This window comes from Lissotriton helveticus, chromosome 1_1 (assembly GCF_964261635.1).
Source record: "Lissotriton helveticus chromosome 1_1, aLisHel1.1, whole genome shotgun sequence".
NCBI classification, from domain to species: Eukaryota; Metazoa; Chordata; class Amphibia; order Caudata; family Salamandridae; genus Lissotriton; species Lissotriton helveticus.
The window spans coordinates 1896380807-1896404705 of NC_136057.1; the positions used below are offsets into that span (position 1 = coordinate 1896380807).

The window sequence follows — 23899 nt, forward strand, 5'->3', positions numbered from 1 at the left end:
CGGCACAATTATCGAGGTGAACCAGGATGAATGCAGGCCATTAGCAAGAGCGGCATTAAAGAGCTGTACCAACATGGGACCCCAAATCTCTATGTTTGCTTTATATAAATCTGCAGGGATCCCATCTGGGCCAGCAGCCTTTCCACCCTTAGTTGCATTCAGCCCGATAAAAACTTCCTCCAGGGATATCACCAACTTTTCCTCACCCATAGCACTGTTCACATATTTAAAAACATTTGTAGAGCAAGGAGCATCCTGCGAGCTATATAAGGTTGAGAAGTGTTCCACCCAATCCTCTTCGGTGATCACCGTCTCAATGCGAGCCTTATGACTATCAAAGAGGAAAGGGGCATTAACTGCCCTCCAAAAAGCGGATGCATCTTTAGACTGAGCAGCCTCGCAGAGTTCTTCCAGGGCCTCCTTTTTTATGGCATTTTCCTATTTTTCAGGGCTTTATTATAAGTATTCCTTAACCCTCTTATTACTAAGTGATCCCGGGGAGACCTGTGGATAGCATATTTCAAATCACTTAGTGCCCTGGTACAAGCGGTATCAAACCAGCTTTTAGTACGCCTAGTCTTATTTCTTTGCTCCATCCACAGACTTTTCTTAATTTCAAGGGCTATTTTATCAAAATGCTCTAAAATCTGAATGGAGCAGGACGTCTCCCCATGGCAAATAGAAAAACTATCTGAACAGGTATTTATCAGCTTTGCCAAAAACTTTTCTGGCGTGACCTTGCCCCATTTTAGTGTATACCCGTTTTGCCTTCCCAGAATCAAATCAGATGCTATATCTGGGGTGAGAATATGTTCAGTATGATTATAAAAAGGATTCTCAACCTCTAATGATAAGGGCAGATGATCACTTAGGGGTAACTCTAAGATCTTTAAACTATTGATCCTATGACTATAACTATTTGATACAAGAATAAAATCAATAGTGGACATGGCTCCTCTGCCAATAAATGTCGGTTGAAAGGGAGTAGGGTTCTGAGCTATTTCGTTTACAAAACCCAAGTCATACATAAATACTAGTTCATTGAGTAAATCCCCGATCAAGGAATGTTCAAAATGTGTTAGATCTATATCTTGTTCTAACATTAGGCCACAAATCCCCTTTTTTCCCCTTATACAGAGTGGACAGTTAAAATCACCCCCCCATAAAATTACCATTTCATTATTTAATTTATCTGTTTCATGTTGTATGTTTTCCCTAAGTGTTCTTAAGGTATTAAATATTTCATCTTTCGGAATATTATTGTAAAAATTAATCAAGATTACAGTAAATCCCTTTGTGCATATGGTTATAAGTTGGTAGTAATTTGAATTAGATTTAAAACATACTTTCACATATTTAAGCTTATTCGAAAGGAATGTTATTAGGCCTCCCTTCGCACGGCCATATTGAGCACCCTCAGCTGAAGTAAAGAAGGTTCTGTACACGCTTAAATACACAGGTTCTGTGGTCCAAGTTTCTTGAAGGACCACGACATCCCGCTCATTTAGGATTATCTCCAGGGATGGATTATTTATCTTCTTTTTTAAGCCTGCTACATTCCAAGATAGGAATGTACAGGAATTCCCTTTATTGTGACTTCCTTCCTCTTCTACCCGGGAGATATCACAAGTTATCTCCTTACATGGGGGGCTTACTCTTCCACTATTAACCCCGGCCTCTACCTTCTGGGCGATGGCAGTATTAGAAGGAGGCTCATCACCCGCGCCAGAATTTATATTAAGGGTAGGTTTCTGAAGATAAAGTTATTTGGCATCCCTCCCCTAAGGTGGACATTATAAAATTATTTTTAGGAGCAGCGACCTCTTCTGGACTCCGAGTGCAGTCAATTTAAAAGCTCCATGCGGTTACTGACAGATAGAGAATAAAGATCACTATACACACAAAGGGAAATTTATGGAAAAGTCACGCATTGCAGCACAGCAAGTCTGCTCTAGGTGACAGGGAAAGAGCAGGAATGCATCATATTTAAGGCAATATGTTGCATTCCTGTCTTTTTACCTTGCGCTGGCGCCCTTTTGGTAACCTAGCACCAACACGTGCGCCATTGCACCATCGTGCAAGGGTGCCTGCATTGCAGGTAGTATTTTTTTGTGTGCAGGAAGGTACACCAAACATATATAATATTTTTACCGTAGCATAGCAAAATGGTTAAAATTTATTGTAACAACTCTAGTGAGTTCAACAGTAGCAAAAGCGTTGGATAGCGAAGGGGTAAAATGTACTATTCCCACTCCAGTGGGTGCAACAGTAGGGAAAGCGTTGGATAGCGTAGGGGTAAAAATTACTATTCCAACTCCAAAGAGTGCAACAGTAGGGAAAGCGTTGGATAGCGTAGGGGTTAAAATTACTATTCCCACTCCAGTGGGAGCAACAGTAGGGAAAGCGTTGGATAGCGTAGGGGTAAAAATTACTATTCCCACTCCAGTGGGTGCAACAGTAGGGAAAGCGCTGGATAGCGTAGAGGTAAAAATTACTATTACCACTCCAGTGGGTGCAACAGTAGGGAAAGCGTTGGATAGCGTAGGGGTTAAAATTACTATTCCCACTCCAGTGGGTGCAACAGTAAGGAAAGCGCTGGATAGCGTAGGGGTAAAAATTACTATTCCCACTCCAGTGGGTGCAACAGTAGGGAAAGTGCTGGATAGCGTAGGGGTTAAAATTACTATCCCCACTCCAGTGGGTGCAACAGTAGGGAAAGCGCTGGCTAGCGTAGGGGTTAAAATTACTATTCCCACTCCAGTGGGTGCAACAGTAGGGAAAGCGCTGGATAGCGTAGGGGTTAAAATTACTATTCCCACTCCAGTGGGTGCAACAGTAGGGAAAGCGCTGGATAGTGTAGGGGTAAAGATAACTATTCCCACTCCAGTGGGAGCAACAGTAGGGAAAGCGTTGGATAGCGTAGGGGTTAAAATTACTATTCCCACTCCAGTGGGTGCAACAGTAGGGAAAGCGCTGAATCGCGTAGAGGTAAAAATTACTATCACCACTCCAGTGGGTGCAACAGTAGGGAAAGCGTTGGATAGCGTAGGGGTAAAATTTACTATTCCCACTCCAGTGGGTGCAACAGTAGGGAAAGCGCTGGATAGCGTAGGGGTAAAAATTACTATTCCCACTCCAGTGGGTGCAACAGTAGGGAAAGCGCTGGATAGCGTAGGGGTTAAAATTACTATTCCCACTCCAGTGGGTGCAACAGTAGGGAAAGCGCTGGATAGCGGAGGGGTAAAAATTACTATTCCCACTCCAGTGGGTGCAACAGTAGGGAAAGCGCTGGATAGCGTAGGGGTTAAAATTACTATCCCCACTCCAGTGGGTGCAACAGTAGGGAAAGCGCTGGATAGCGTAGGGGTTAAAATTACTATTCCCACTCCAGTGGGTGCAACAGTAGAAAAAGTAAAAACTTCATAAATAAATATAATTAGTAGAAATATTATTACCAATTAAATTTAATTTCCAATACCAATTACTTTTATTTACCAATTAAATTTTATTTAGTGGACAATTATTAATTAATTAACAATTTTAATTAATTTACATAATTAATTAATTATTATTAAATTACTTCCCACCCTATCCCCCCATAAACTCACAACCCACTACAGAAAATAATTTACTAAATATTAATTATTTATCAATTACATATTTATAATTAATTACCAATTATATTTTAATTAATTACCAATTAATAATGAATTAACAATTATTATTAATTTACATAATTAATTATTTATAATTAAATTACTTCCCACCCTATTCCCCTATAAACCCACAACCCGCTACAGAAAATAATTTACTAGAAAATAATGATTTATCAATTATTCAATTATAATTATTTACCAATGAATTTTTAAATATTTACCAATTAATAATTAATTAACAATTATAATTATTTTACATAATGGATTAATAATATTTAAATTACTTCCCACCCTATTCCCTATAAACCCACAACCCGCTACAGAAAATAATTTACTAAAAATTAATTATTGATCAATTAATCAATTATTATTAATTACCAATTATATTTTAATTAATTAACAATTAATAATTAATTAACAATTACAATTATATTACAGATTAAATTAATTATAATTAAATTACTTCCCATCCTATTCCCCTATAAACCCACAACCCGCTACAGATTTATATTACACAATTATTACAAATTATTAAAAACGTACCTTATTTTCGATTTTTTTGTTGTCTATATTCTATCTAGTCGATATTATGTCTAGTCTATATTTTTGATTCGATATTTTGGCTATTAATATCGATATTACTCGATATTTTTGTAGTCTATATTATGTCTGGTCGATATTTTGTCTAGTCTATATTTTTACCTCGATATTATCTCCAGTCGATATTTTGGAATCGATATTATGTCTGTTTACCAAAGAAAACAGCTTCTCTGCAGCATATCAATATCAATGTTAAAGAAGCAGTAGCTATGGATCTAAATAACTTGAGTATCCAGTGATCTCTCTATAGCAATTTCATTAATCCCTACCAACCGCATAAAAATCACCCAAGTTCTAAGAGCCGACGACTTCACTTTGAGCTCCATTCAAAAACACCTCATTCCTCCAAGCTGGGCTGCATAGGAATGTTTGACTTAGTGTCACAGAATGCCCCCCCCCACCCCCCACCAAATGTTGTATATAGTTACCTGGACAGGCCTTGATGTTACATTTGGAGAGCTGGCTGGAATCCCCAGGGCAAGAGCGCCCACTATTGGAGGGTATTGGGTTGTCACATTGGCGGGTCCGAGTCTGCTCTCCTCCTCCGCAAGATGCAGAACATTCACTCCAAGTCTGCCATGGCCCCCAGCTTCCATCCACTGTGGAAAGCACAGAAAATAGGGCACAGTCATTGTCAGATACAGGAGGGCATTGAGCGTACATGAGAATGAAAGTCTGAATCCATGAAATGTGCCTGAAACACTGGCAACACTACTGAGTTCTTTAGAGCCCAATTTATCTCCCAAAGTAAAATAATGGAAAATCACAAGTGCAATGGATTTAACACTAGGTTGGGAGAAAAAAGGTAAGAAGGAAAAATTTCAGACATCAAGTGTGAAAATCTGTATATATTTGAAAGTGGAAAAACAACAAGGTGAAGGATGGAATGCTTGAATTAATCCCAGCCACTGGCAAATGTTCGGTCCGCATCCTAATCCATAGTTTTTTACTCACCATGCCACCTCAGTTTGGACCCAGCCATATGCATATCAATCTTGACCATGCTCTTCAGGGGAACAGTCCAGCCTGAACTGGCAGGCCAGCTCCTCCCTGAACCAGAACACAAGCAAACTAGGGCCAGTTTTGCCTCAATTTGGGATCTTCAGCCAGGAGAACCTTGGTTCCAATGGCACAGTAAGCCCGGGACCCATATCTGGGCATACCCAGGGCACTTAGGGCAGCACATGTGAAAACAATAAGGTGATGCATGGAACGCTTAAATTAATCTCAGCCACTGACAATCTCTCGGGCCGAAAGTGGGGCAGCAAAATCTAAAAATGTTTTTAAAAAACTACAACTAAAGGCCAGTAAGAATTGGGGCAACATCGACAATAAAGCCAGAGCCTAATCATGGACTTCAAGTGCAACAATAGGTAGTAGGGAAACGGGCAGCCTCAATCTACCTGTTTTATTTTATTTATTTGAGTTTTATACAGCGCTGGTTAGACCTGAAGGTATCAGAGCGCTTTACATGATTTGAGGAAAAGTTTACAAGAAGTACATGATGAAATTCAAGTGGGATTAACACACAACATATAGAAAAAGATAGGACAATAGAGCAGGAAAGTAGACCACAGTAAGGATACAGAAACATGGAACAATCAAGCAATTAGATAATTTGGAAGGAGACGGATTTGAGTTTTATGCAGCGCTGGCTAGACCTGAGGGTATCAGAGCACTTTACATAATTGGAGGATAACTTTACAAGAAGTACATGATGAAATTCAAGTGGGATTAACACACAGCATATAGAAAAAGATAGAACAATAGAGCAGTAAAGTAGACCACAGTAAGGATACTGAAATGTAGAACAATCAAGCAATTAGATAATGGGGAAGGAGACGGATTTGAGTCTGCATAGTCGATTAGTCAGTGGACCTTCCTGATGGAAAATGTCAAAGAGATACTATGGGCCTCATTTTGAAGTTGGTCAGAAAGCAATCTGATCGACTCCTTGTCGGAATCGGTTCTGACCAACTCAAGTTCGGCGAAACCGACCGACCAATTAAGATGGTTCCGAACACCGTTCGTAAAGTCTCCCTTTGACTTCAATGGGAGCCTGTGTTCCAACCGATAACACAGGCTTCCATTTAAAACAAGCATTGGCATAGCCATTAGGTCTCGCCTTTGGGACCTTATAAGTGTTTTGCCACGCAACAGTTGATGTGGTTGCACCAAGGATATTGTACTTCATGACTAAATACTTAGAAGGTCCCAAAAGCGCGACCCATTGGCTAGTGAAGGAGAGTCAGGGAAGAAGAGGGGGTGAATGAGAGGCAGTGAATGGGAAGGACAGACAGTGAAGGAGAGTCAAGGAAGAAGAGGGGGTGAATGAGAGGCAGTGAATGGCAAGTACAAGCAGTGAAGGAGAGTCAGGGAAGAAGTGGAGGTGAATGAGAGGCAGTAAATGGGAAGTACAGAGAGTCAAGGGAGGGTAGTGAAAGAGACAGTAAAAGAGTGGCAGGGAATGGAAGGTACAGAAAGTGAAGGAGAGTCAGGGAAGAAGAGGGAATGAATGAGAGGCAGTGAATGGCAAGAACAGACAGTGAAGGAGAGTCAAGAAAGCAGAGTGAATGAATTATAGGCAGTGAATGGGAAGTACAGACAGTGAAGGGAGGGTAGTGAAAAAGACAGTAAAAGAGTGGCAGGGAATGGGAGGTACAGACAGTGAAGGAGAGTCAGGGAAGAAGAGGGAATGAATGAGAGGCAGTGAATGGCAAGTACAGACAGTGAAGGAGAGTCAAGGAAGAAGAGGGAGTGAATGAGAGGCAGTGAATGGGAAGTACAGACAGTAAAGGGAGGGTAGTGGAAGAGACAGTAAAGGAGTGGCAGGGAATGGGAGGTACAGGCAGTGAAAGAGAGTCAGGGAAGAAGAGGGAGTGAATTATAGGCAGTGAATAGAAAGTACAGGCAGTGAAGGCGAGTCAGGGAAGAGGAGGGAGTGAATGAGGGGCAGCAAATGGGAAGTACAGGCAGGGAAGGAAGGGTAGTGAAAGAGACAGTAAAAGAGTGTCAGGGAATGGGAGGTACAGGCAGTGAAGGAGAGTCAGGGAAGAAGAGGGAGTGAATGAGAAGTACAGATAGTGAAGGATTTGCAGTGAACAAGAGGCAGTGAATGGGAAGTAAAGGCAGTGGAGAAGGGGTGGTGGAATAGGAGAATCTGTTGATGGGAAGCACAAAAGCCGACATGGGCAGTGAAGACGGCGAGGTCTGGGAACTGAAAGCAGCCCTGGCAAATTTTGGCAGACCAGCCCCCGTCCGGCGCGTAGCGAGCGCAGAGAGCGAGCCCAACTGCTACTAGGGTGGTTTGGAAAACGACAGAACAAAATTGTGAATTTTACAGCACATTTTTCATTACATATTCAATTGTATCAACTTTCAAAGCACAGTAAATAGTAGATGAGGACCTTAAAGAGCACAAGGTTATCCACCCAGTCATATGTACCCATAGACGTTCTTTTAGAGGGTCCTAAATAGTGGGGTGGTACACAAACAGTCAATATGGTACCCTAGACTAAAAGCAGAGGGCTGCCTATGAAGATCGACGAGGAGCTAAGGATTTATATACTTGAAGAAAACATCGTTCAGTTGGAAGGCTATGAGATACAGATTGTGTGAAAAAGAATCACAAATAGTGGCATCCGGTTCAACAAAATACATTTGCCAATGTTGGAATCTTACCTATAGGTATAAAAAGGACCCTACAGGCTTCTGAAGAGGAACAGACAGGTAGAACATTACACAACGGTTCTAAATGGCTGCTGTAATGATTTAGCAGTTGAAGTCAAGCATCTGGCGTCCCTTGTTAATTGCTGGTACCACAGTCTGTGGAGCACATGTGAGGCACTGAGGATTAAGTCATACCGTGCAATAAGCAGAGTAAATCTGCTTGTGTGCAGGGCCTTGCAGTAGTCTCTGGTAAGGTCTCAGGTTACTTGTAGCGTGTACAGATGTGGAGGGTGCCAGGATTTTGAAGGCAATTGTTGGTGCCAGAATGGGACGCCGGGGCTAGATGAGGCCTAAGATTTGCTGCAAAGGCACGAGACAGGGGCACAAGGGTCAGTTCGGGCCCAGGCCCATACAAAGTAGTACGTGAGAGGTGCAGGGATATCCACACGTCTGTGCTCGGAGTCTGAACTGGGGGCAGTTGTGGTATGCGGGGCAATGCTCCAACAGGCATGAAAGACTAGAGGGCAGCCCAGAGCAGCTTGACCACCTGACATGCGCCAGCAAGCAGCAGCACACCCAATAATGGTGCATAGAGGCCCAACGAGATTGTGAGAGATCCGGGGACCAGCTCGGTCCTAGGTCTCTCAACTAGTGAAACGACCAGGGACGCCAAACACATCTGGAGCACCACTCTGCTCCACTCACCCAACTCCTGTCCCCAGCATTGAGAATCCCACACTCACAGGTGGACATGCACGCATTATGGAAACAGGTACATGGGGCAAATGGCGAACCTTCGCCTTCGAGCGAATAAACTTCCTGTGTGACAATTATGAAAAGAAAAGAGCAAATGTAAACGCGGTCACTTATTGTTTTTGTGAAGGAAGGAAGCTCTAAACATCCTTTGAAAGCATATGACGTAGATAATGCTTGATGCTGAATGTATAATCTTGCCTTGTAAAGCATAAGGGGATGTTAACACACGTCACTAATCCGGTCTTTTGTTACAGTAAAGTGAATCCTTCATTGTTCCCAGCCCACACCCACCTAAGTGTTTAGGCAAAAAAGTCTGCTAAAAATAGAATGTACGAGTCCTTGATATACCACAAGCAGCGGCGTAGCAATGGCCTCAGGCTCCTGGGCCCGAAAGCAAGGAATGGCCCCAGCTGCCACCAAGTGGTTAGAAAAATACAGCCATCTTTGGGGTGCAGAGGACCCCTTGTCTCCCGAACCCCTGCTTCCGGATCACAAGCTGAAGCTTTCACTACTTCCTTGATGTTCAATTGGAAAAAGCTGTGTGATGTAAAGTGGCAAGTTCTGTCATGTGAGCGAATACACAGGTGCATGTATCCATCATGTAGAGTGATCACTGGAGGGAGTTGTGACAGTTTAAGGGTCTGATTCATTACCTCTAAGGCCCTCGTCCTCGCCAAATCATTACTGATGAGGTAAATCCCATCTCCTCAAAACAGACCTCCAATGAATGCTGCAGTTAAGCCACTCCCACCATAACTGTGTGCAGTAAAGGGCTACCATTCCCAGCATAAGCATTCCTCCTGTATTTTCCTGTCTCGTACTGATACCAGGGCTGACGCATACCTGCGGTGCCACCCTAGGATTCACCAACTGCGGCGAGGAGGGTGAGGGTCCAGGTGGGTGTCAACATCCTGCGCACCTACATCCCGGATCTAGATAAGAGGCTTATCATGCTCAAACAGCAAAACATACGACCTCCCAATGCACACTGGCCCCTCTGACACCCTGCAGATTTCATAGACACACTGATAAAAGCATTGCGAAAAGCACAGGCCCCTATCGACGGTGACATCACCTACCAATACATAACAGACACCTAATTTAAAAGCAGTTCCAGCTGGCGCTCGAGGACGAGAAGACGGTTAGCAATTGCAGAGTAAACTCGATTATCGCCCCTGGAATCAGAGTAAGGGCTGAGATGTTGAGAGCCACTCAAGCGTAAAGCAGCTGTGTAGGTAGGTAGGAGTGTGAAAGCATGTTAATACGGAGAGTAGGGTTCCGAATGATATTTGGCTGTGTCATATAGCTCCTGTATATCCTTATATCGTGTTTAAGTTAGCATAGGTACATTTGAGGTTTAAACGCCATTTTTCTTTCTTGCAACTTCTACACACGACACTTAATTGTTGACTTAGCTTTCAACCTAGTAGTTTGCCGTGGTGTATGTGAGAATAATATGTTATTGCTCTGATATCAGCTTTGCTTAATAAACTATGTCTGCACGAAGAGTGCTGAAGTTTCAGGAACAACACGATATGGAATTGTTATGAGGTCTGATCTCCACGCCTTCATAGTCATAACACAAGTGCAGCCTTTGCCAACTCTGGCTTCAGGCGGGATTGATATTGCTTTGCACGAGGCACATAGGACACACTTGATGCGGTGCACATGCAGAGAGAGCTGGTGTATGCTGATGTGATTCCTTCATGCTAGGACACTAAGGTATGGGCCCGCCCTGAAACAACCCAAAGAGACCTTCTTAGCTAATAATATAATATATGTGTTAGGGAGGGTGAGATATAAGTGTTGTTAACTCTTATTCATTACAGTATGTTAACATGCTGTCACCATTCGCTTTTTATGTCTTAGTAACTATGCTGATAATTTTGCTACTGATAATAAGTATACTTGTATTATCTAAGATACTGCGCCTGAGAAGACGGCATTAGTAAATAAACATTTCAAATGCACATGTGTCTTCTTTACTCCATGTTCTGGTTTGTAATGATAATATAACGAAAGAGTGTTCATGAGTCCCACGTACCCTGAGGTACTGTAAGTTCATGTTCTGGTTTGTCTAAACATTGGGAGTTTGATATGTCCAATGAGACACTGTAGCTAGCTCGGTAAGGGGTGAGTTGGTTGCTAAGGTGAGTTTTGGGACACCCTAATTTGCCGAGGTTCCACTCCTCTGTGCACAGTTCTGTGTGAGAACAGAAACCCTGCGACATGGCGCCCAACGTTTTCGGTGGTCTTATATCATGACACTCGAGTAGTTTATCGTTCATACCTTAACCCCTTCACCTCCGTTTCCGGAAAGCGGGGTGTCGGTGAAACCTACCTATTTTTTGAGATAGGTATTATTCAAGCTTGATTCTTTCTTAAACGGTTTCTTTGAATTACTACCCAGTTGTGCTACAAAGTATTCTTTGTGTTTTCTTGTTTCCAGTGTTGTCATGGCGGCGGTGGCCATTGCGCAGCATAGTCGCGTAGCGGTACGCAACCATCTTCAGACGTACCAGGTCCCGGTGGATGGGATGGCTGTGATTTTCGTGGTATGTGCAGATCCGGCGTTCCCTTACGAGTTGTTTTACTCTTGGGTTACGTTTCCGGCTGTGGACGCTAATTCTGGTTTGTTCCACTCCTACACCGCCTCGGCTGTCCCGGCTGAGTATACACCGTACAGAGCATTGGAAATACCTATTGATCATTGGCAGCATCGAGTTTGGTTTGATGGCGCCCTCCCCCACTCTTTGTCCGCTGCGAGGTTAGGTCCACTCTCAATTCCAGGTACAAATTGGCCTGCGTTGGGTGGCTTTACCCCGCACCCGAATCACGGCGATTGTACCCTGCAGGAAATTCGTAGGCTGCATGTTGTTTCCATTTCCGTGATTCGTGCATTAGTGCATTAGTGCAATACATCGGTCGCCACCTGCCTGGTGGTCCCCAGGGGGGTGCGGCCGTTCCCATGGATCGAGGCGGAATGCGTCTCAATCCAGTGATGGTTAATTCGTTTTTTGGTGCTCGTCCAGTTGACAACGATGACTTCCCATTCTGGCTAGCTGAGAAGTTTGATCAACTGGAGGCGGTTTTTCCGAATTCTACTCCTGCTGATAAGCATAGAATGTTGACGATTACTTTACCGAAGGATTTAACTCCTGAACTTGTTGACTGTGAAAGCTGGGGAAAAACATTTGCGGCAGTTTATACAAGGTGCTTCGGCACCCCGTCTATGACTGCCCTGCCTGACATCATTAGACGTGTTCAGAATGATCACGGTCCAGAGGCAGCGGTTGAATTGGGTATGCGCCTGTGTGGTTCTTTTGAGATTGTATGTGATCTCATTCTCTCCAATGTTAAAGGAGATGCAGTTAACTTTCAGGTGTCGAATGCTTTGGCTGCTCTGCCCGATGCCGACAAACCCCGTCAGTTGGCAAAAATTGTAGTGGCCGCTTATAAGACAATTGGCCGCACAAGTAGAGGTCTGAAATATTTTGCAGTAAAGGAGAAAAAACAACCTCAGGGACAATCTGCAGTTGCAGATGTCCCGCCCAAGTCCAAAAAACAGAATTGGCCTAAAAAACAGACACAGGGGAAGCAATATAAGCAGACTCAGGAATCTTTTCCTGCGCTTCAAGCTCCTGCGCCGACAGAGAAAGTATATGATTTGCGCGATCGCGCGATGATTAAATTGCCTGATCGTTTTCAGGGTTCTGATCAACGCTCTCCTCGTTCCTTACAGGAAACATCGGCCCCGAAGACCGGTGGAGGAGGGGGTGGACGTGGACGTGGTGGCCAACAGGGACGTGGTCAGTCCCGCCAAGCTGACGGCGCTGTGAAGCAGGAGGATTCTACGCCTAAAAGACCGCAGTTTGCGAAAAAGAAAGTCGCAGCCTTAACAGCGCATCGATATGCCACAGATAGTGAGAACGCGGCTTCGGAATCTGACGTGGGCTCTGACCTTGCTGGACAGCGCGGCGGAGATAACCATAGTCAGAGAGGCGCTGCGTCCACTACTGAGGGTGACAGCGACTGAAGTGTTCGTTGTAATTGAAACAGCCGATACAAGACTGGCTCCCCCTGAAAGACTTTTTGAAATTGTTCTGTTAATTGAAGGTGACATACAGCGTACTGTCAGAGGGGTATTTTGGGAGAACCTTTCGTCTACGTACGACATTTTGCTTTCTGAGGCTGACTGGCCCCCACCTTTTGTGCTCGCAGCGCCGCGAGGGGAGGAGGTAATCCTTCCCAGTTTCGCGCACACTGTCTCGACTGAGCATGCGCAGCATTTTGCAGAAGAGTGGGCTCGGGCTCTTGCACCGGCTCTGTACCGCAACCAATGTGGTTGGGATAAATTATCTCCTTCCCACGAAATTCCTTTGCGGTCTGAGCCTCAGCCTCAGCCTCAATATCCCATACGGCGTGAAGCTAAAGCTGCCGTCGCAGAAATCCTTGAACAATTGGAATATCAGGGAGTTATTGAAACGTGTGTGTCACCGATGAATAATCCCCTTTTTACTGTGACCAAACCTGACGGATCATATCGTTTGGTATTGGATTACCGTCATTTGAACTCGCATTGCCGTAACTGTGCGGTACAGAATACTCACGGCTCTGCGCTAGTGGATAGTCTAGTGCGTAAGCGTTTCAAGACAACGCTTGACATATCTAACGGTTTTTATGCACACAGACTGGATAGCTTCAGCTCCCAATGGACAAGTTTTACGTCCGCTGGTGTGCAAAAAAGCTTCCGGCGACTTCCAATGGGCTACAAAAATAGTCCTGGAGTCTTCACCTCAAGAATAGTCACTATATTGGAGAGTATCGATCCAGATGCATGTTCTTATGTGGATGACATTTATCTCACAGACGACGAAATTTGGATGCATCTGTGTCGGGTGAATTCAATAATTTGTAACTTTGCTGATATGGGTTACAAGTTTAATTTTGCAAAATCGCACATTGCAGAACACACAGTGTTGTTCCTCGGCTATGAGCTGAACAATGAAGGTCGAGGATTGACTCCCCACTTCCTGGAGAAATGCGCACAGTTGCGCGCTCCTACAACACTGAAGAAATTACAGTCTTTACTGGGCTTCTTGAATTTCGGCAGAACTTATGTTCCGGAATATGCCCAGCGTATCAAGCCTTTGTATGCTTTGATACAACCAACTTTTTCAAAATCATGCTGGCTGCCTGAGCATTCGGCCATTTTGCAATCTTTGCAGGCCGATCTGCTCGCTTCTAAATACTTACTGACTCGTGATAACCACACCAACCTGGTAATAAGAATAATTCCTGGGACAGTGGGTTTCACGTACCTCACTTTTAATGAAGGAGACACAGTACCTATTGCTTACAAGTCACACTTGTACACTTCGGCTGAATTGCGATTTCCCACTGTGGAAAAGGTTTTAACTGCTGTACAGATGGCGATTCTTAAAGAACGAGCTCTGTCACAGGGGAAGCGCATGTTAGTGGTAACACCCTGTCCTCATTTGGAGGCAGTCACGAAAGCCAGTGTACCTAATTCGAAGGCTTTGCACCCACGGTGGATTCAATGGGCAGCGTCATTGACGTCCACGGATGTCACGTTTATTTTTGACGCCTCTTTACGGTCGCAAGAGTACTTGCAGTATGAGTTCGTTCATCCTGCTACTCTGGCTATGCGACCTTTGGAGGACTTCCATTGCATCATTTACACTGATGGGTCGGCGCAGGTTGCGCATGGCTCTAAACATGCCTACGTTTCCGCATGCGCTATTGTGGTTGGCGCTATGTTGAACGATGAATTCATTTCCAGGGAGGTACACACGTTGCCCCTGGGCGATTGCACTGCACAATTAGCTGAGCTTCGTGCTCTTTTACTAGCGTTGGAGTACGCAGATCCAAGTGTTACTACTCTGATTGTAAGTGATTCTTTCTACTGTGTCCAGTCTTACAATGAGAACTTGTTCTTTTGGATTCAAAATGAATTTCATGATTCCAAAGGTAGCACAATAAAACATAAAATGATCTGGGTTCGAGTGGCAGAGCTTAAGGCTATGTTGCCACTCGTTTATGTGATTCATACTCTCGGTCATCAGCGCGTAGGAGTTCACGCTGTTGGCAACTCGCTTGCTGATGAAGCAGCGAAATTAGCAGTATCTACATACTTAGTTGCAGCGGTTACTAGGTCAAAAACCAAGATTGATAGCGACATCTTGGCAGCAGTTGCTGCCTCTGAGAAGGGAAGTAAGCATCCTGCGGGATTCCCTTCGAAGTACAAATACCACTTAAATCCCGAAAAGGTTCCTTTTGTGACAATTCCTGACGTTGGGGAACGGCTGATTCCCAACTCGGATCGCAGAGCAGACTTGATTACAGCGGCACATGAAGGTGTGGCGTCTGCGCATGCGGGCGTCTCGGCCACTGTAACTCAATTACAACAACGTTTCTGGTGGCGGGGACTGTACAAACAGACGCGTGATTATGTCCTTCTTTGTGACATATGCCAGCAGATTAAACCTTCAACTGCTACGCGTCCGCCACAGACTCAGTTGTACATTTCTAATAAACCACTAGGTTGTGTTTATTTGGATCACTGCGGTCCTTTTTCATCTGATACTGCGTATAAGTACATCTTAGTAGCAGTTGACTCATGCACACGCTTTGTGTGGGTATGGCCACATCGCAGCGCTGATTCACGGACTGTCATTAGAGATTTGCGTATCTTTATAGGGATTTTTGCCTGTGGTACCTTCCATTCGGATCAGGGTCCGGCTTTCGCCTCTAAGGCGTATAAGGATGCCATGACTTCGTTGGGGGTCCAAGTCAAGTTTTCGTCTCCCTACAGACCTGAGGGTAACAGTGTAGTTGAGCGAATGAACCGTGATTTAAAGCAATCTTTGACAGCCCGAGTTATAGGCACTGGCAGAAACTGGCTGGCTCACCTCTATGGCGTGCAGCGTGCTCTTAATAATCTCCCTAGAAGGTCTCTGGGTGGGCGGACCCCATACGAAATGCTCTTTGGCATCAAGATGTACGTCCCTGACCTTGACGGTCTAGACTATGTGGTTCGCGCCACTTCCTTTGACGCAGATGAACATTGCAATGTTTTACAGAATCTACAAAAGACCAGAGACAGTCTTGCAAAGGAACATTTGCCCTCCACGTCGGATGATGCGTTGCAGATCCCGGTAGTTGGCTGGCTACCCCAAGTTGGAGAACTGGTTCGGGAGAAGATCGATAACAAGAAAGAATTTGGTCCTTCCTATCGAGCTCCGGTTCCAGTCCTTGGAGTGAAAGGCACAAGAACTGTCATTTTACCACCACTTCCTGGACGTAAGGAAAACAGGTTTATTTCAATTGACAATGTCAAGATACACAGAGTGGCCGATTCTTCTTAGCATGACACCGGCTGTTTCCTGTCCTTCCATTGTGAGGAATTCAGTTATGCCCACTGCTTCTAATATTGAACCTGAAGTGGCCATCGAATTACCTGCTGTTTCCAGTCCGTTATTAAATAATTTACCCGGAACTAACATTGATGAGATAGACTATACCTACCCCACTGATTTGTCCATGCCTGACCTGCAAGCTCGTTTAGCCACGGAATCCAGATTTTCATTTGACTCTGCTTCCCTTGCCTCGAAGAAACCCTCTCGAATTGCAGTTTATGCTAGCCTGTGTAAAAAACATTTTTTGATACCCCCTTGGACTTACATTTGGCTGGTCCTTTTTTCAGTTTACCTTTTTATGTCAATTGGTTTTGTGTTTTATTTTTTTCGAATTATGAATGGACACTATGTCGAGGAGAGAACTTGCATTACTCATTTAAATGGAACTTTGGCCCCACTTTCTTCTTCACATTCTACACACAGATTAAAAAGAGACTTGACTTTGGTTAACATCACAGCATGGCCTGTCCTTGATGGAATCGTGTGGGATGCAGTTCGGTTTCAGATTCATGGCCCAACGGAAGTCGTTAATGTCCCTAATGTACTTAGAGTGAATATGGGGGATGTGGTGAAACAAAACATTCGTTCTGATGACTGGGATGTCAAAGCTGTAGAAAGTTTATTTTCTGATTTGCAATACTATGCTGCATTTGATGCTGAGGATTTATATTTAGAATCTGCTAATTATGGTGAATTATTCTGTTACCAACATTATGGCAATCACTTCTTACACAAAACATCATCCAGAAGGGATGCTGTTAACTTTACTCAGTGGGAACATTGCCCAGCGCCTCATCAGGGGAGTTCTGAAACATTTCTGAGAAAGTATACTTACTTCACTGACTTTAATCAGTCCAATCCCGAGTCCTTTTATTTTAAGTTTCAAAAAATGCCAATGTCCAAGGTTAGACTTACCGATACTAAATTGTTGTATTCCAAGTCCTTCCTTGATCAATTAGTTACTGGAGGCTATGAGTTATGGAAGGATACGATAGACCTTAAATCAGTTTGGGGTTCAAAGGCCTGGCAGGTACAAGGCACTGAGGCTTTGCACCGTGCATGTCTCATCCCGAATCATATGCTGTTTCTGAATGAAACAATTTCCCAGACCACATGCTTTGGATTGGCTACTTCTAAAAAATTAAACGCTCCTTCTTTCCCGGAGTTAGAGGAATATGATGGTTGGAGTAATTTTACTCAGTTATCCATTAGAGAATTACAGACTCTACTTCTTAATTCCTCCTTTAACATTTCCAGTGTGAATCCTAAGGGTTGGCTGCTTTGGCACCGTAGTGCTGATTCTTGCCAACATAGATTTTTGAATTTAACTGACGGTTTTAAAACTGTTAGATCTGATCCCCGTTTTGACTTAGGTCATACTGTCACATCGTATTCTGTAGGCAAATTGTGTCAAAACTGGCTGAAACATTCAACTTTACCTGCGGTTAAGAATCACCTTTCTAAACTAAATGCAGACGTGGACTTGAATGATTTCATTAAAGGCCCGGCTAGTGGCAGGTCGAAAAGGTGGTTATATGGGGTTTACAATGAAATTTGGAAGCTATCACAGATTGAGGCTGCTACACGCCTTAGGGCCATTGATCAAGCAAATCTTGAGAAAGTGCTTGCAGTTGTTGACAATAGCATTAATGTGCTTTCCTCTAGAATTTACACATTGGATAATATTGTGTCGTCAGTCGTCGATATTATACATGATGAAGTGTCAGTATTATACCATGGTCAAAATCAATTACGATCAATCATGCAGTTTGCATGGACCCTTCAAACACTGAAAATGGGTAAAGTTCCCTGGGGGTACATGAACGTTTCTTCTTTATTTGCACCGTTTAATTTGACTGACAAACAACGCTTACTTTCAATGCGTGATGCTTCCTTTTCTATGTTACATATTGAAAGGTTAGAATCTTTACCTTTTTCCGTGGCTGAAGCCACTGCTGCAACGTGGCTTATCCACGGTTTAATAACGCTGCCTTTTGCTTTATATAAGTTTTCAAATTGCATGAAATATGTACCCATAGGTCGTTATGAACCTTTAGGTAGCGGTTTCCTTCATGAAGTCTGGTCACTCCCATACACATACAGATGTTTTAAGGATGACCAGGAAGTTTATCTGACAGGGGAGGAGTGCACTGAGACGCCAGATCATTCTTTAATGTGTAGACATATACAGTTACACGGTTCATGCAACAAGGACCGACCCAATATGGCTTGCGTTTTACAGGGCACGCCAGTTCCTGCTATCATCCCCACGTTTAAATTATTAGAGAATGGTAGTTATTTAATGCTCAATAATGAGGACTGTTGTGGGTTAATTAAAGGTATTCCTTTCATAGTAACAGTAAGTGAGCGGGTTTTTTGCTGCAGAAATGTGCTTTATCCTTCCACACGTGAACATAAGGAGTCTTCCATCTGGCCACAGATACCGACCTTGGGAGCAGAATTCAGCGGCATGGCAAGAATAAGGGCTCTTTTGTCCCAGAAAGAGGTGGCCTTGAGCTCGGCCCGTGAAACTTTCGTGCTTCACATTGCAAACACCCGTACAGAGGTTCAGGCTCTTTTGAATACTGATTTGCCTTTGCATTTCGGAGCGATGGTTCGAACTATCTTTAACGCATCCTCCACAAAAGGCCTTGCACATTTTTTTAAAGTTGTTAGCAGTGGTCTCGTGACTTCCTTTGAAAAGATTTTTGGAGTCATCCCTGCTTTCTTCCATTCTATTTTTTCATCCTTGTTTGGAGGGTTCCCTTTTTTACTTGCATTAGCAGCTGGCGCGCTAGTGGTTTTTTGTCTCTTTAAATATGGATGTCCATCCTGTGCAAGACCCCGCGCAACAGCTACTGACGCGGTTTCGCAACCGCATGCTTGAATATTATGGCACACTGCCGTTGGCGACATTGAGCACGGCATATGGATTATCTTTTCGATTCTCCTACTTCACCTGTGTCCAGCCTGTATTTCACTGCCTGACCTGTGATTTCCAGTGGGCCATTGATTTGTGTCTCTGCGGACCGGTTTCTCCTGACGTCGATTTTAATCAACTGATGAGTCCTATCATTGCTCATGAGTTGGTTTGTTCTGACGAGAGGATTATGGCCTTAGCAGTGGCGCATGGACTAATTGGTCCCTGGGATGTGTTGTCGGCAGCACGGAATTTCTTGGAACTAAGTTTTCTTGAATACCCACCGAGCTGTCCTCTGATGGTTATAGAGGATCCGGTGCTGGAGGAACACGTATGTTCCTTTCATCTTTTAAATTGGATGGCTGAACTGTTTTCGGATGAGGACAGTGACTTCATATTGGAGGCTGTTGCTACTTATTTTTCATATACAGTTTTGTCATAGACACTGCTTCGAATTGACTTGCTGATTTATAGCATTTCGTTGACTTATTTGTCATGAATTTTTAATTTTTCTTGCCTATTGGCTTGAGCCACATTATATTTTTGGGCTATATTTTAGCATTACCTTTTTGATCTTTAGTTTCAATTCATGCTCGTTTACTGTTGAGTTCTGCTCTCATGGGATGGCACTTCTGTTATCATATTTAGTCCGTTCTCGGATCATGGGGGGGGTGTCATATAGCTCCTGTATATCCTTATATCGTGTTTAAGTTAGCATAGGTACATTTGAGGTTTAAACGCCATTTTTCTTTCTTGCAACTTCTGCACACGACACTTAATTGTTGACTTAGCTTTCAACCTAGTAGTTTGCCGTGGTGTATGTGAGAATAATATGTTATTGCTCTGATATCAGCTTTGCTTAATAAACTATGTCTGCACGAAGAGTGCTGAAGTTTCAGGAACAACACGATATGGAATTGTTATGAGGTCTGATCTCCACGCCTTCATAGTCATAACACAAGTGCAGCCTTTGCCAACTCTGGCTTCAGGCGGGATTGATATTGCTTTGCACGAGGCACATAGGACACACTTGATGCGGTGCACATGCAGAGAGAGCTGGTGTATGCTGATGTGATTCCTTCATGCTAGGACACTAAGGTATGGGCCCGCCCTGAAACAACCCAAAGAGACCTTCTTAGCTAATAATATATGTGTTAGGGAGGGTGAGATATAAGTGTTGTTAACTCTTATTCATTACAGTATGTTAACATGCTGTCACCATTCGCTTTTTATGTCTTAGTAACTATGCTGATAATTTTGCTACTGATAATAAGTATACTTGTATTATCTAAGATACTGCGCCTGAGAAGACGGCATTAGTAAATAAACATTTCAAATGCACATGTGTCTTCTTTACTCCATGTTCTGGTTTGTAATGATAATATAACGAAAGAGTGTTCATGAGTCCCACGTACCCTGAGGTACTGTAAGTTCATGTTCTGGTTTGTCTAAACATTGGGAGTTTGATATGTCCAATGAGACACTGTAGCTAGCTCGGTAAGGGGTGAGTTGGTTGCTAAGGTGAGTTTTGGGACACCCTAATTTGCCGAGGTTCCACTCCTCTGTGCACAGTTCTGTGTGAGAACAGAAACCCTGCGACAGCTGAGTGACATGCCTTTTAATTATGTTCCATCTCTCACAAACATTTCCTGGCTGCCAACAAGTAATGGCCATTGTCTTCAAGTGGTGCCCACACACTGTGGAACCCCCTACCCCCATCTTCTTCCGATCCTGAAAGCATGCATGTTTAGGAGATCAGGTAATATGGCACACAGAGAAGAGAGCGTCATTCGCAGCGTCCCAACAATAATCATATGTATTTCATCAGCACACTTTAGGGTCACACTTGGACCTTTTTGTTATAGTCATAATCATTATTGTAATTTTTGCTGCTATTCTTATTATTTTTACTTTTATCTCTGACTGAGCCAGTGTTTCACCTGTGTATGTTAAGGGTCTCGCTGAGAACCTCTTTAACAGAGAGTAGCAACTATAGTGCAAGGAGAAAGTGGAAAGGAGCTGGCCTGTTTAACTCCCGACTCCGTCAAGAGGTGAACTGAGTCTCTAAGATCTCTTTGAAGCGCCTATCAAATAAAGCAACATTTGTTTAGTTATTTTTTCACATTTTGAACCATTTATTTTCCTACGTCCCAAAGCTGTACTTTGGAATAGAAAAATGTCCGAAAAAGATATTTCCTGTAAAAGTGTTTTTCGTTTTGGAGCCATTTCACAGAGGAACAAATAAACGAACGTGGGATAGAGAGGGTGAGAACCCGTTTCTTGAAGTCACGGTTTCCAGTAAGTGAGGAAAAGCCAGACAGAAAGAGAGGGAGGATGAGTGAGAAAGAGAGAGGGACAGCTATCAGCTGCAGAGCAGAGGTCGAAACTAACCTTGTCTTCTCTGAGGAGGAAAGAAGAGACTTTGCCTTCTTTGCGACGTGTGTTTAAAATAATAAAGTTGGGGAACAGAATCAATCAAATTAAAGAAGAAGGGGCACCCCGTGCCCTGCGATCCCGCCCACTTCGACCACTGCACTCATAACTACACTGAAAAAATGATGAAAATGTCACTTATAGCGATCTGAAAGCTTGGCAGCTATGGAGACCCAGGACTGCCATCCGTTCTACGAGCCCATCAAGGCCAGCCCATCCATCGCCGAGGTAAGTGGAGCTGGTGCGCGTAGCGCTGACCTCAGAGATATCATTAGCGCCTGTGCAATGACTCGGGTGGGCGGAAAGCGGAGGTTGGGGCCGGGGGGCAGGCACTTGTATAGGAGTGTTGTCTATTCATCAGATGATAGTTGCTCCCGATTTTGAGACGAATAAAGTGTCTTTACGATGACTGTATAATTTTTATGTTTTTTTTAGGTAAGTAGCTAAATATTTAAACACCAGCTGTGTACATAAAGAAGAACTCGTTTCCACCTTCAATGGATGGCATAAAGAGGCTATTTTTCAGCAGCCCCCTGATTGGTTATCGTGCAGGAGAGCTTGGCAGAAGTGCTTCTCAGTACAGGCACATTTGCGGAAAGCAAGAGCCACAGCCAGTTTCCACCCATGGAAGGTAAAGTCGTGAGGCGCCACTTGGACGAATTTACTTTGTTTTGCGCAATATGCATTCCTCACCAAGCAGTTTCCATTTCTTGTGAAGCGGTGCGCCAAGTGTCCCAGTAAGTTGCTCCTCTTATTATCTCACATCACATCTCCTATCTGCGCACTGTGCATTATCTGAGATAATGCACAGTGCGCAGATACGAGAATATCTGATTGCAAATGCATTAATGGAAACAACACTCACCTGGCGGCGGGTGGCACTGGCAAACTGTCGGCCGCAGCCAGGGACAGTGGGACACTGGGACTGGATACTCACACTGGGACAGGCAGGGCACGGGACGGGGGACTACTACAGGTAGAAATAATTAAATTCTGGGGTGGCGTGTGAGAGGGCCTCTCGTCGTCTGGGCCTCACTCTCAGTCTCTGTGTTCTGGAATCAGGGGTCACGCGCACTTTTTATAGCACGAGCCCCAATGCGCATGTGTCACCACCAACAGCCGCGCCCGCCCCATCCCCCTAAGGTGGGTGAACAAACTAGTCTGTGAACTGAAGACTGAGCAGGCTGTGCAGACTCGACGCATGCGCGCGACCCGAACCGACTCCTACAATGACCCTGACTGCTGCTGCATTATTTATCCAGCACCGACCAGCAGAGATGAATTCAATTGTGTTTTTTCCCCAGGAGCGAGAAGACAGTGAGAATCAGTAGACGCAGCAGTACAGTAGTGAGTAAGTGACTACAGTACTGAGTGCAGCACAAAAAATCGGCCGCCCACCCCACCCAGCAACAAAACCGGCCCCCGGTCATAAAACCGGCCCCCACCCCTGGCAGCCTACCGGGGGATTGCCCGGTGCCCGGCATTGCCAGTCCGGGCCTGGAATGAAGGTGAAGCAATCATTAAAGGAGAGGTGGGTGCTACGAATGACAGGCAGAGACGTGCAGTGATGGAAAAACATTATAAAGGAAATGGAGGATCGGGCTCAGTCTTGGCAGAGGTGCAGACAGTGAAGAGAAGAAAGGCAGTGATGGAGTGTCCAGCCCAGCTTTTGGAGAAATTGAGTCAGTGAAACAGAGGAAGGAGCACAGGAAAAGAGTCAGATGAAGTAAAGGGACATAAAAGCACTCTGAGCAGAGTCAATGACAGTGAGGAATCGTTCAAGAGGGTAAAGGGGCATTAAAAGCAGTACGCAGGAGGCGGGGCCATGAAGGAGAGCTAGAGGCCGGTGAGGAGAGAGGAAGAGGAACAAGGAAGGTCATTCTGGTCCAAGCACATACATCTTGTGCCTCGTGAGTGCCCGGAGCAGGCCTGTGAGCTTAACCAATAAAATGAGAGCAACAAACAATCGATTGGTTAACCAATAAAATGAGAGATAGAAAACTTTACAGCGACATTGTTATGCAAGGCTCATTTCCATTGGCTAAAGAGTGGTTGCTTCATCTGTTGAAGATGACTACGCGCAATTCTCTTTTGCTGTGGCGTTTTCTCTGTTTTCCACGTGGGACGCGAGTTGTGCGCACGGGCGCGACGGGAAAAAGTGCTGTGCACTTTGCGCGCTCGTGTGCGTGTTCTAGCAAGCTGGTAGCCTGCAAGCCTGTGTTGGGTAGCACTTTTGGAACCCGCTTACTAAATGTCTCGCTGACAGCGCATGCGCGCTGGCTCAGGGAGACCTAAAAAGGAGTGGTTGCGAAAAACCTTGCGCCCTGTTGCAGCCACTCTATGGTGCCTGTGCCATGGTTTTAAAGAGGGGTCCCTTGAGTACCCCCACAGGCCCTAACCGGAGGCCTCAGGGTGAAGGGGGGGCC

The 23899-nt window shown here is 44.3% G+C and overlaps 1 protein-coding gene across 1 annotated transcript in view; it reads right to left on the reverse strand.

Moving 5' to 3' along the window:
• HMCN1 (hemicentin 1) overlaps positions 1 to 23899 on the reverse strand; it is a 1257483-nt gene that overhangs the window by 186541 nt on the left and 1047043 nt on the right. The window contains exon 93 of the mRNA XM_078642741.1: positions 4685 to 4855. Coding sequence (XP_078498867.1) covers positions 4685 to 4855 — 171 coding nt within the window. The remainder of the gene's footprint in view (positions 1 to 4684; positions 4856 to 23899) is intronic.